The following is a 14,104-nucleotide window of genomic DNA, read 5'->3' on the forward strand; positions in this document are numbered from 1 at the left end:
GAATATTCATGAACACGCTCATCATCTGCTTGATCACTTTCCATAGCAGATTTAATTGTAGACAACCTATGCTCCAACTCCTTCTTCTGCTTGTAAAGCTCTATTTTAGCCTGTCTTTGAGATGCTATAGCAACAAGGCTAGGATAAGCCGTGGAGGTAATAGCACTGTGATTTTCAGCTGAGTTGGTCTTGGTTTGGGGCAGCTCAAACTTAGCCACATGACAGTAATGGCACTGAGTTAAGTATTTTATAAAGTGTTCGTGAGCCTGCTGCAAATGATCTAGACGCTTACTGGGGTTGACTTGTTTCATGGTGAGGGCTCCTTGAAACGCTGGCACCATCAGGTACTTCAGGTCAGTGGAAGTAATCTCCTCCAAATCTTCATTTCCGCTGAACAAGTCAAGCTGCGATAACATTTTGGCAACCTTCTTAAGGAGGTTGCGGCCCTTGAACACCTTTTCCTGGACTATTCGGGAACCGGTGGGTTCAGTCACTCCTTCGACTTCGTCCAGAAGCTGTTTGCTGGAATCGAACAGCTCGGGGAGCCGTGGCGGCAGCGGCAGGAACTCGTCTTCAGCAGCTGTCATCTTGGGAAGGCTGACGCGAAATGTTGATTACTTTCCTTTCTGGACACACGTAAAGATTCTGGCGTGGATTTCTAACAACCAGTTTGAATCGGGCGCTGCAGGGCAAGGCAGTCAGGGAGGCGGTGGCGTTGGGGGAGGCATAGTGGAAGGCAACGGAGTTGGTTGTGCCGGGTCTGAATCGCTGTTCCACTCTGGGTCTTCGTCAAACTTTGTCTCCCTGTTTCCGTTTCCCAAAAATGGTAAAGTGGGAATAATACTGCCTGCCTGGCTCACAAGATTTCTGTGAGGACTGAATAACAGAATGCATGTAAAAATGCGGCTACCCCCAACCCAGGCTATTCTGCCCCTCGACTGCTGCCCCCTGTACTTTGGGACCCCCAAAGTTACTTTGCCAAGATTCAATTATCTGCAGTTCCTGCCACACAGGGAAGTAGCATCAGGCCCGGATTTGGTAACAAACCGAGTGCTCTTATATATCTATATCTGTGTATGTATGATGTACAAAGTACTGGGATTACAGGCGTGAGCCACCACGCCTGGCCTAAAACTCAGTTTTTAAAAATTACTGAGTGGCCAGGCGCGGTGGCTCACGCCTGTAATCCCCCACTTTGGGAGGCCGAGGTGGGTGGACTAGGAGGTCAGGAGACCGAGACCATCCTGGCTAACACGGTGAAACCCCATCTCTGCTAGAAATACAAAAAATTAGCTGGGCGTGGTGGCGGGCGCCTGTAATCCCAGCTACTCAGGAGGTTGAGGCAGGAGAATTGCTTGTACATAATACATATTATGTGTGCAGATATACAGCACACATACCACACACACACACACACACACACAGAATCAAACCAACTACATGACCAAATTATGACTAAATCAAAGACCCCAAATAAGTTGAGATGCAGAAACACAGCCCCTCAGTACAGAATGTTATTTGGAGAGTTCCCTTACGTGTGGGCAAGGGCAGCACAGGCACACCTATTAATCTCAGATCATGGCTGTTCCTGCCAACTCAGGTGTGCTGTCCTAAGACGTGCCCCTCAGTTTGTGAGTCTCACCTCACCTCTGAATTTCCAACCATCTCTTAGCCTCATGGGGGTCAAGGAAGGAAGGGTTGATGCTCAGAAATATGAGAGTGACATATATACTCAGTAATTTTTAAAAGCTGAGTTTTGTTATGTAAGTTCACAAAGCAGTTGTGACTGTTAAAATGTCATTAATGTGGCTGGGCACGGTGGCTCATGCTTGTAATCCCAGCACTTTGGGAGGCTGAGACGGGCGGATCACAAGGTCAGGAGATTGAGACCATGGTGAAACCCCGTCTCTACTAAAAGTACAAAAAAATTAGCCGGGCGTGATGGTGGGCACCTGTAGTCCCAGCTACTCGGAGAGGCTGAGGCAGGAGAATGGTGTGAACCCGGGAGGTGGAGGTTGCAGTGAGCCGAGATGGCGCCACTGCACTCCAGCCCGGGTGACAGAGTGAGACGCTGTCTCAAAAAAAAAAAAAAATGTCATTAATGTTGGCCAGGCATGGTGGCTCACACCTGTAATCCCAGAATTTTTAGAGGCCAAGGCAGATGGATCACCTGAGGTCGGGAGTTCAAGACCATCCTGACTAACATGGAGAAACCTGTCTCTACTAAAAATACAAAATTAGCCGGTCGTGGCGGTGCATGCCTGTAATCCCAGCTACTTGGGAGGCTGAGGCAGGAAAATTGCTTGAACGTGGGAGGTGAAGGTTGCAGTAAGCCGAGATCATGCCACTGCACTCCAGCCTGGGCAACAAGAGCAAAACTCTGTCTCAAAAAAAAAAAAAAAAAAAAAGTCATTAATGCCAATGTAACTGAATCTAATTTTTTTTTTTTTAAAGACAGAGTCTCACTCTGTCACCCAGGCTAGAGTGTAGTGACATGATCTTGGGTCACTGCCACCTCCATCTCTTAGGTTCAAGCAATTCTCCTGCCTCAACCTCCTGAGTAACTGGGACTACAGGGATGCACCACCACACCTGGCTAATTTTTTGTGTTTTTGGTAGAGACGGGGTTTTACCATATTGGCCAGGCTGGTCTCGAACTCCTGACCTCAGGTGATCTGCCTGCCTCGGCCTCCCGAAGTGCTGGGATTACAGGCATGAGCCACTGTACCAGGCTATTAAATATCTTACTCAACGCCCTGAGCTGTGGGGAGCCAAATCCACTCACTCCTGAAACACACTGGCCCTGAAGCTGCATTTCTCAGCCAAAGCTCTGCAATAAAAATCATACTAACTCTATTTAGGCCAGGGGCGGTGGCTCATGCCTGTAATCCCATCACTTTGGGAGGCTGAGGTGCTGATATCACCCGAGTCTGGGGAGGTCGAGGCTGTGTTGTGCCACTGCACTCCGGCCTAGTGAGAGTGAGACCCTGTCTTAACCGCTCCCCCAGCAACAATGAAAATACAATAGCAAAAACCCAACTCCACACTATTTAGTACAATTGCTGATATTGGACAATTGCTGGATTACCTTCATCCACAAAGTGTGACACAGCCCACCTCAGTTATACTATATAATCTCATTATTGAACTACCTTCCTAATTTTATTCCAGAAGGTTTGATTTCACATGAGGAAAGTAATACTTTGGCTGCTTTCAATGGTATCCATGAATGCCAGGCTGACCACAGCTCTGAGGCCTCTATGATTATTTGTGCCCCCCATGGCTCTGATATCACAGGTACTAACAGACCCTTTTTCCTATGCTGGGAGAACTCCATTTCTGATGACCACATTGTCTACTGCAGTATTTTTGCCATTCATAAAGTATTCTTGAATTTCTTTGCTGCTAATGATGAAAAACACCTGTTCTCAAGTCATTACTTACATGTAGTGCATACTTCTCATTTACTCACAGCCACTTAAATGTTCAAGGTCCAGTCCGCTGGCCTAGCCACTGGGGATACTAAGAGGAATAATGCAGAGACCGAGTCTGCCTGCAGTAAATAAGATCATAGTCTGTAGGGAAAACAGACTTGCCAGATCTATAAAAAGTTCAGCAGGGCCACATTACAATTTTGAAGGGTACATACTTTTGCCTTTGTGTGCCTGCCTCCTCTGTTAAAATATATATATTTCCATTAAAATATATGTTAAAAATGCTATCTTATGACTGCATTGATTAAAAGATGAATATATTATTATATATGACATTTTCTTCCACCTAAAAATTCATTTTTTTCTTCTGATTTTTAAAAGAAGTGCCCCTTGGCACTGTGCCTGTGGTACCTAACAGATAAGGCCACTCTGGGTTCAGTGGCACTGAGTGGATCCCAGGCAGTTTGGAAAGGCTGAAGTACAAGTTTTCCAGGTAGATGAAGAAGGACAGGGCAGGGAAGTGCATTCCAGGAAGAGCAGGCATATAAGTTTGTGGAAGTAATACAGCAAGGCTGTCTGGAAACTTTAAAATAAGGAAACAGATTAAGTTAAGAGCAATGCTTGTCCAGTGGAACATGGTGTGGGCAACATTCAACATACTCAGTTGAACATTTTTTTTTTTTTTTTTTTTTGAGACGGAGTCTTGCTCTGTCACCCAGGCTGGAGTGCAGTGGCGCAATCTCGGCTCACTGCAAGCTCCGCCTCCCGGGTTCACGCCATTCTCCTGCCTCAGCCTCTCCGAGTAGCTGGGACTACAGGCGCCCGCCACCACGCCCGGCTAATTTTTTTGTATTTTTAGTAGAGACGGAGTTTCACCGTGGTCTCGATCTCCTGACCTCGTGATCCACCCGCCTCAGCCTCCCAAAGTGCTGGGATTACAGGTGTGAGCCACCGCGCCCGGCTCTCAGTTGAACATTTTTAGTAGCTATATTATTATTTTTATTATTTTCTATTTATAGAGATAGGGTCTCGGTTTGCTGCCCAGTCTGGTCTTGAGCTCCTGGTCTCAAGCCATCCTCCTGCCTCAGCCTCACAAAGTACTGGGATTACAAGAGTGAGTCATCAGGCCTGGCCCACATGAAATTAACTTTATTATCATGTTTTGGCTGGGTGCAATGACTCATGCCTGAAATCCCAGCACTTTGGGAGGCTGAGGCAGGATGGCTTCAGGCCAGCAGTTGAAGATCAGCCTGACCAACTTGCCTAAACCCTGCCTCTACTAAAAATACAGTTAGCTTATTGTGGCCATGCGTGGCTGTAGTCCAGCTACTCTGAGGCTGAGGCATGAGAATTGCTTGAACCTGGGGGGCGGAGGTTGCAGTGGGCCGAGATCGCGCTACTGCACTCCAGCCTGGGCAACAGGGTGACACTCTGTCTCATAAAAAACAAAAAACAAAAAACCCCACAACTCATTGCATTTACCTTACTAAAGTTCCTAAGCATTAAACGATAGCAAGGTACAGCTTTAAACAGTAAGCAACAGTAACAACCCTGCAACCCCAAAGCATTCCTAAGAACCAAAAGAAACAATGGAAAAAAACAAAAAGGCTGGGCGCGGTGGCTCACGCCTGTAATCCCAGCACTTTGGGAGGCCAAGGAGGGTGGATCACATGAGATCAGGAGTTCAAGACCGGCCTGACCAACATGGTGAAACCTCGTCTCTACTAAAAATACAAAAAACTAGCCAAGCGTGGTGGCGGATGCCTGTATTCCCAGCTCTACTCAGGAGGCTGAGGCAGGAGAATCGCTTCAACCTAGGAGGCGGAGGTTGCAGTGAGCCGAGATTGTGCCACTGAACTCCAGCCTGGGAGACAGCGAGACTCCGTCTCAAAAAAAAAAAAAAAAAAAAGCCGGGTGCCATGGCTCACGCCTGTAATTCCAGCATTTTAGGAGGCCGAAGGTGTGGATCACTTGAGGACAAGAGTTCGAGACCAGCCTTGCCAACATGGTAAGACCCCACCTCTACTAAAAATGCAAAAATTAGCCGGGCATGGTGGTGCAAGCCTGTAATGTAATCCCAGTTTCTAGGGAAGCTGGGACATGAGAATAGGTGTGAGGCTGCGGTGAGCCGAGATTGCTCCACTGCACTCCATCCTGGAAAATAGAGCAAGACTCTGGTCCTAAAAAAATAAGTAAGACAAAACCTAAAACAACCAAAGAAGCCTGAGCGCCATGAATCTGGGAGCCACTGCACTCCAGCCTAGATAAACAAACCTTCCACCGGCAAAAAAAACAAAGCAAAAGCTAATACACAACTAACAAAACTCTAATTTCAACTACCACAACCACGAGTAACTGCAAACGCAGCCCTCTACCACCACAAATTATACAATGGAGTCACCCACATTTGGGGAAATCGCAGGGATCAGCACAAAGTGCAAGGAATAAACCACGCCCAGGAAAAACCATCTCCGTAATCACATTATTTCCCCTGCTTGGTAAGCATGAGGTACTTGCAAGACCCCAGCAATCCCCGGTGCCGCCCACATCATTGCAAGTGCGGGTAACTCCTGAAATGACTCTAATTGGACTTTATCTACATATCGTGAACAAAATAAACAGATTTTTATACTATATCTTAGTGTTGGTGACAGACTTGTGCAAACCCTTCCAAGGAACGCGCTTCCAAAATGCAGTCTTTAATCTACATACTCCACCTCCCGGCGTGACATCATGCGTAGGCCTGGCTGGTCAGAGAGCGCAGCTGCGTTCTCATCTGGGCCCGCTTCCAACCAGCAGTTCCTTCTCCTGCTCGCGTCGATGCAAGTGACGTCTGTCAGGCCATTTTCCTGACAAAAACGCACCACCTCCCTACTTTTGGCGTAGCCTAAGGCCTTCGGATCTCCCTGTATGGAGAGTTTCCTTGAGCTAACAGACGTGAATGAACTTTTAGTCGCGGGATACCCACGCTATGCACCACCCCGGCATCATTTCCTCTTATTCCAAGAAGGGGAATAGGGCATGCTAGCAGGTTGTATTGCAGAGTGGAGGGTTTTGGAATCCAAGATCTGGCCTGCAATCTAGTGTTCACAATGCAAGACTTTCGATGAGCTTATGGCCTCAACTTGTTCCTCAGTTTGTAAAACCTGCATTACTGTCCTTGGAGGAGTTCTTGTGAAGACCAGACCAAATACATTAACGAACAGCTTAAACCTTAAAGTATAATTATAACATGTGAGTCAGGCAATCCAATAAAAACCTTAAAGCAAACCAAGAAATACTAACAGCTAACATCTACTGTTTACCATGCATCTGGACTTTATGGTTAATCCTGACAACGTCGAGGTAGGAAATGGAAGCATCCCCATTTCATGGATAAAGAACCTGAGGCATGACAAAGATTCTTTGCTGGCCGGGTGCAGTGGCTCACGCCTGTAATCCCAACACTTTGGGAGGCCGAGGCGGGCTAATCACCTGAGGTCAGGAGTTCGAGACCAGCCTGGCCAACATGGTGAAACCCTGTCTCTACTAAAAATACAAAAATTAGCCGGGCGTGGTGGCACGTGCCTATAATCCCAGCTACTTGGGAGGCTGAGGCAGGAGAACTGCTTGAACCCGGGAGGCGAAGGTTGCAGTGAGCCAATGAGCCGTGATCATGCTACCGCACTCCAGCCTGGGTGACAGAGTGAGACTCTGGCTTAAAAAAAAAAAAAGATTCTTTTCTTGTTTGCTTGGCCAAACCTTAGTCAGGCTTCTGAACCTTCTCATAGGCCAGTCTGTGCATGTTCTTGTAAAACCCAGTTTTAGTAAAGGAACCCTGTTAAGTCAATTTAGCTGAAACCCAAATTCTCCAAATCTGATCAGGTTCCTCATCCTGCACCACCCCCCAGGTGATATCTGATCACCCCAGCCTGTCTTCAGCAAGAATCCTGTTACATCAGTTTAGCCAGAATTCTTCTTACCCCTGATGTTTCCTCTTGGTAATTTTCTATCCACTGACCTCCACACTGCTCCTTGGCTATAAATTCCCATTTGCCCATGCTGTACTTTGGACTTGTGCCCAATCTTTCTCCTCCACTACAAGACCCCATTACAGTGGTCCCTATACCTATCCTGATGGTCCTAAACAAAGTCATCCTTACAGCAAAAAAGTGCACCTCCTCCCAGTTACCAAAACCTCTTCTACTGATGTGCCTGGAGGAGCTGCAGTAACTATAAACCCCTGCAAATGTGGAGGAAGTAACTGGAGCCTGGGTCCAGTCATGACTGTCTACTGAATCATCTTAGCCAATGCCCAATGAAGGCTTATGGTGCTCCCAGCACAGGGAGGAGAATTTCACACACCTTAACTCATTTAATCCACTCAACAATTCTACAGAGTAGACAATATCTCCATTTTGCAGATGAGAAAACTGAGGCCAAGAGAGGCTGAAATGCGCCCAAGTGGTAGAGAAGGAATTAAAATCCACATAGTCATCCCCAGAGAAGACTTCTTTTTTTTTATTTTTATGCACACACAGACAATGGTGACATCTACAGAAAACAATCTGGATCACCCAGAAAGCATGTGGCATCCCAGGTGAACTGCTATGTGAGGTAACTGGCCCAAGGGCTCTAGTCACCCACCCTAACATCCCACCCAAAGGCCCTGAGGACTGGGGGGTCAATATATTACATCACACAGTTTGAGAAGCTGTAGGGTGGAAACTTTCTGGCAAGTGAGTGTCATTTGTTCCGGGTATATATCAAATTAGAAAAAAAGGCTGAGAACCACTGTTCTAGGTAAGCATAAAAAATGGAACCTGGCAATTATCAACACTGTATGAATGGAGGATAAGGGATACATCTGTATTGTGTAAAAAAAGGGGAGACAATGCCAGACGCAGTGGCTCATCCCTGTAATCCCAGCACTTTGGGAGGCTGAGGTGGGCAGATCACCTGAGGTCAGGAGTTCAAGACCAGCCTGGCCAACATGGTGAAGCCCCATCTGTACTAAAAATACAAAAATTAGCCAGATATGGTGGTACACGCCTCTAATTCCAGCTACTCAGGAGGTTGAGGCAGAAGAATGGCTTGAACCCAGGAGGCAGAGGTTGCAGTGAGCCGAGATCATGCCACTGCACTCCAGCCTGGGCAAAAGAGCGATACTCTGTCTCCAAAAAAAAAAGGGGGGTGTGGAGAGGAGTTTGTCATATTTGCTGAAAGTCACCAGATGATGCCTAAAGAATGTAACAAGCCTGCTGCTGGGCATGGTGGCTCACGCCTGTAATCCTGACACTTTGGGAGGCCGAGGTAAGTGGATCACTTGAGGTCAGGAGTTCGAAACCAGCCTGACCAAAATGGTGAAACCCCGTGTCTACTAAAAATACGAAAATTAGCCAGGTGTGGTGGCGCATGCCTGTAATCCCAGCTACTCGGGAGGCTGAGGCAGGTGAATCGCTTGAACCTGGGAGGCAGAGGTTGCAGTGAGCTGAGATCATGCCACTGCACCCCAGACTGGGCAATAGAGAGAGACTCCATCTCAAAAAAAAAAAAAAAGCCAGCAACAGCTTGAGACTTGATTGAGGTTTAGCAAGAAGCACCCTCATGTGAATACATGTTGACAAGATGTCAGGAAGGAGCATTGGTGCTGCTCTAATCTAATGTTACTCCCTTGCCCAAAGCCCTTCAATACTCCTTACTGCCCTCTGGATAAAGCCCCAACTCCATCACATGCTCCTTGAGGCTCTGCATGGGCTGGCTCCATAGCTTTTCCAGCCTGCCTGTACTGTCCACCATACCGCAGCGGCAGCCATAGCTACAGCCGCAGCCTCTTTCCAGCCTCAGAGCCTTTGCCTGTGTAGTTCCCCTTGCTTGAAATCTTTTTACCCTGCCTCTCCTGATAAATCTAACTTCTCTTCCCATGCTGAGCTCCCTCTGTTATCATAGCAAGAGTCCTTTAATTTCTATTTTAGTCCTTATCACATCTTCAGTCCATTCATTATTCCACTGTGTGATTATCAGTCAGTTTCCTGGGCTAGACTACAGACTGTCCAAGGACCTGAGAGTTTCCATCTGTCACTGCTAGAGTCTCAGGCTAACAAAGTACCTGGCATGGAAGATATCTATATCTATCTACCTATATTTCTGCCTATGTATCCATCTATCTATAGGATGTGTATGTGTAATGATTAGAAAGCTGTCTAAGAAATATGATAGAAAAGGAGTGTGAGAAGCCTAAATAAACTTTGGGAAAATTAAAAAAAAAAAAAAAACAACAAACAACTTTGGGAAGATAAGAATAAGGATCAGGGACCAAGAAACTAAATTCAGCCAGGCGCTGTGGCTCACACGCTTGTAATCCCAGCACTTTGGGAGGCTGAAGTGGGTGGATCACTTGAGGTCAGGTGTTTGAGACCAGCCTGGCCAATATGGAGAAACCCGTCTCTACTAAAAATATAAAAATTAGCTGGGTGTGGTAGCAGGCACCTGTAATCCCAGCTACTTGAGAGGCTGAGGCAGGATAATTGCTTGAACCCGGGAGGTAGAGGTTGCAGTGAGTCAAGATTGCGCCACTACACTCCAGCCTGGGCGACAGAGTGAGACTCCCTCTCAAAAAAAAAAAAAAAAGTGACTATACTTAATATATTCTTGAAAATTCCTGACAGCATATGTTAAGCATCTTTACCACAATAAAATGATAGAAGTACATACAGTAATGCATATATTAATTAGCTCCCTGTAGCCATTCCACAATGTATAATACTTCAAAACAACATGTACACAATAAATATATACAATTGGGACACTGATTACCATTACATTTCCAAATATTGCTTCCACTCCACTTCTGGAACTCTCATTGCATTTATCTTGACCCCTCTCATTCTATTCTCTATCTCTTTGAACCTTTCTTGCATTTTCCCATCTCTGTATTTCTTTGAGCTACATCCTGGGTAATTTTTCAGATCTGTCTTCACTAATTCTGTCTTTGGCAGTGTCTGCTGCTTAATCCATTCACTAAGATTATTAATTATTGTACTTTCATTTTGAGAAATGAATAGACTAGAGAGGGTTTCTTTTGCTTCTGCCTGGTGCCGGGGGACATTACCAAGCCAGGCTAATTTAAAGTAACTTTTTGTGCAATCCCCTAACATATACACATAGCAGTATGAATTCTGGCCCATTTTGAGGGACCGTGAGTTTGAGATAGTGGTAAAGATTTCTCTGCCTCTTCCCATTCTCAAGCTGAGGCTGAGACAAGCACATATCTCTAACATCTTTCTCTTGGGGAGGGGGCATTCCTCAGAACTGAGGGTGTTCTTCTCCTGGGGTCACAGCTTTATAGAATGAGGAGGGACTCTCTAGTCAGACCTCCCACCCAGCTCAGGCCCCAAGCTTTGTCTCCTGCCTGTGGTCCATTAAAAGCCAGCCCCAGAGCTTCTGAGGATGGCCAATGTCCCTAGTAAATAGACAGGGCCCATCCCTGCCTTTCCTTTCTGGATTTGTTTCTCTGGGTCTCTGTGGATTTCTCTTTTTGCTAGATCAGGAATATATTTTAAAAACTCGTTTTCTTGTTCTGTTTTCTCAACATTTTACACGTTTTGAGCTTACAAAAGCCTTCCCTGGACCTCAGGTTTACTCACTGCCAGAGAAGCTCATCCCTCAATTCATCTGATCCTTTAGACTTTCCACGCCATTTCACTCCTAGATCCCTAGCCTCATCTCTCACCTACTTCATGCTGCAGCACAGCATATTCCCTCTACCTCAGAGGTCCCCAACCTTTTTGGCACCAGGGACCAGTTTCATGGAAGACAATTTTCCATTTCTCCATGGATAATAGGGGGTGGGTGGGAATGGTTTCAGGATGAAACTGTTCCACCTCAGCTCATCAGGCATTAGTTAGATTCTTATAAGGAGTGTGCAACCTAGATACCTGGCATGCTCAGTTCACAATAGGTTTCACGCTCCTATGACAATCTAATGTGGCTTCTGATCTAACAGGAGGCGGAGCTCAGGCAGTAATGATGATCACCTCCTGCTGTGCGGCCTAGTTCCTAACAGGCCACCACTGGTACCATGCACGGTCCGAGGGGGTTGGAATCCCCTGCTCTAACTGATCCTAGAGCCAATCAGCAGTCATCTCCTCTACTCCCATTTCCCCAGCACTGCTGGAGAAAGAAAGTTGCAGAATCTTCCAGCACTCTTACTCCAAATACTCCAAATTTATGCAAACTGCAACTACATCCTCACTGCTACTTGGCATTCCTTTTTTTGAGACGGAGTCTCGCTCTATCACCCAGGCTGCAGTGCAGAGGTGCAATCTCAGCTCGCTGCAACCTCTGCCTCCCAGGTTCAAATGATTCTCTTGCCTCAGCCTCCCGAGTAGCTGGGATTATAGGCACGCGCCACCAGGCCCAGCTAATTTTTTTGTATTTTTTGTATTTTTAGTAGAGATGGGGTTTCACCATGTTGGCCAGGCTGGCCTCGAACTCCTTGGCCTCCCAAAGTGCTGGGATTACAAGTGTGAGCCACCACACCCAGTCGGCATTCCTTTTTTTGTTTGTTGGTTTTGAGATGGAGTCTCGCTCTGTCACCCGGGCTGGAGTGCAATGGTGTGATCTCGGCTCACTGCAACCTTTGCCTCCTGGGTTCAAGCGATTCTCCTGCTTCAGCCTCCTGAGTAGCTGGGATTACAGATGTGTGCCATCATGCCTGACTAATTTTTGTATTTTTAGTAGAGATGGGGTTTCTCCATGTTGGCCAGGCTGGTCTTGAACTCCTGACCTCAAGTTATCTGCTAGCCTTGGCCTCCCAAAGTGCTGGGATTACAGATGTGAGCCACCACGCCCAGCCGGCATTCCTTTTATACATACTTTTTTTTTTTTTTATATTTCTTACTGTTTCAAACATTCTCCACAATTGAGTGGTTCTCCATAACAGTGAAGCCACTCCCAAAGGGAAATTTTGAAACTCTGTGGGGATGTTTTTTCTTCCCTGAGTAGTCATGCCAAGCCTTTACATATTAAAATATTGTATTGTAGGGCAGGGCGCGGTGGCTTATGCCTGTATTCCCAGCACTTTGGAAGGCGGAGGAGGGTGGATCATAAGGTCAGGAGTTTGAGACCAGCCTGGCCAATATGGTGAAACCATAAAATATATATATATATATAATTAGCCAGGCGTGGTGGTGCACACCTGTAGTCCCAGCTACTCAGGAGGCTGAGGCAGGAAAATCGCTTGAACCTGGGAGGCAAAGGTTGCTGTGAGCAGAGATCGCGCCACTGCACTCCAGCCTAGAAGACAGAGTGAAACTCTGTCTCAAAAATAAATAAATAAATAAATAAATAAATAAATAAATAAATAAATAATTGTATTGTAACTTATTTAATTTTCTCTCTCCCTTATATTTGTATTGGTTTGTTTTTGAGACAGGGTCTTGCTCTGTAACCCAGGCTGGATGGAGTGCAGTCACACAATTTCAGCTCACTGCATCCTCAACCTCTTGGGCTCAGGTGATCCTCCCACCTCACCCTCCCGAATAGCTGGGACCACAGGCATGCACCACCATGCCCAGCTAATTTTTTCAATTTTTTCTTTTTTTTTGTACAGTTGGGGTTATGCAATGTTGCCCAGCTTGGTCTCGAACTTCTTGGCTCAGGCGATCCTCCCACCTTGGCCTCCCAAAGTCCTGGGATTATAGACGTGAGCCACCCCATGCGGCTTCTCTCCTTCATATTATAGTTAGGACATATTATCTGTGGGGTAACTATATGTAGTTTATATTTTCTATGAACATCTTCAAGATAGTAAATGGAATGTTACTAGTTGTTATAAAAGGAAACCCTGGGCTGAGTGCAGTGTCTCCCATCTGTAATCCTGGCACTTTGGGAGGCCAAGGCGGGCGGATTGCCTGAGATCAGGAGTTCAAGACCAGTCTGGCCAACATGGTGAAACCCCATCTCTACTAAAACTATAAAAAATTTAGCTGGGCGTGGTGGCATGCGCCTATAATCCCAGCTACTCGGGAGGCTGAGGCAGGGGAATTGCTTGAACCAGGGAGGTGGAGGTTGCAGTGAGCTGAGATCGCACCACTGCACTCCAGCCTGGGCGACAGAGCTAGACTCTGTCTCAAAAAAAAAAAGGAAACCCTTGATTTGACAGAATTGAGAACCACAAACTAATCCTATTGAACCCACATCCTTTTCACAGGAGTGAGAATAACTTATTTATGATGAAAGTCCGGCCAGGCGCGGTGGCTCACACCTGTAATCCTAGCACTACAGGAGGCCAAGGTGGGCAGATCACTTGAGGTCAGGAGTTCGTGACCAGCCTGGCCAACGTGGCGAAACCCTGTCTCTACTAAAAATACAAAAATTAGCTGAGCATGGTGGCTCAGGCCTATAATCCCAGCTACTCAAGAGGGAGAGGCACAAGAATCGCTTGAACCTCGGAGACGGAGGTTACAGTGAGCCAAGATCGTGCCACTGCACTCCAGCCTGGGTGACAGAGTGAGACTCCATCTCAAAAAACAAGTGGAAACACTAAGAAGAAAACATGGGTGTAAATCTTCCTGACTTCCAATTAGGGAATGATTTCTTACATATGACATCAAAAGCACAAGTATAGTATGTCAATCATCCTTCAATAAAGTGGTTAAAAAAAAAAAGATTTATCTTCAGTGAGGCCT

General features: G+C 46.3%; 1 protein-coding gene and 1 non-coding gene across 2 annotated transcripts in view; both read right to left on the reverse strand.

Moving 5' to 3' along the window:
• Nucleotides 1-14,104, reverse strand: part of IGBP1C (IGBP1 family member C) — a 30,284-nt gene that overhangs the window by 571 nt on the left and 15,609 nt on the right. Inside the window, 1 exon segment of the mRNA XM_055258558.2 lies at nt 1-876. Coding sequence (XP_055114533.1) covers nt 1-587 — 587 coding nt within the window. The 5' untranslated portion in view covers nt 588-876.
• LOC129470829 (U1 spliceosomal RNA) lies at nt 5,781-5,940 on the reverse strand. Its single transcript, XR_008653351.1, has one exon. It is a non-coding gene; the product is annotated as a U1 spliceosomal RNA (small nuclear RNA).

This window comes from Symphalangus syndactylus, chromosome 20, assembly GCF_028878055.3.
Source record: "Symphalangus syndactylus isolate Jambi chromosome 20, NHGRI_mSymSyn1-v2.1_pri, whole genome shotgun sequence".
Taxonomy (NCBI): domain Eukaryota; kingdom Metazoa; phylum Chordata; class Mammalia; order Primates; family Hylobatidae; genus Symphalangus; species Symphalangus syndactylus.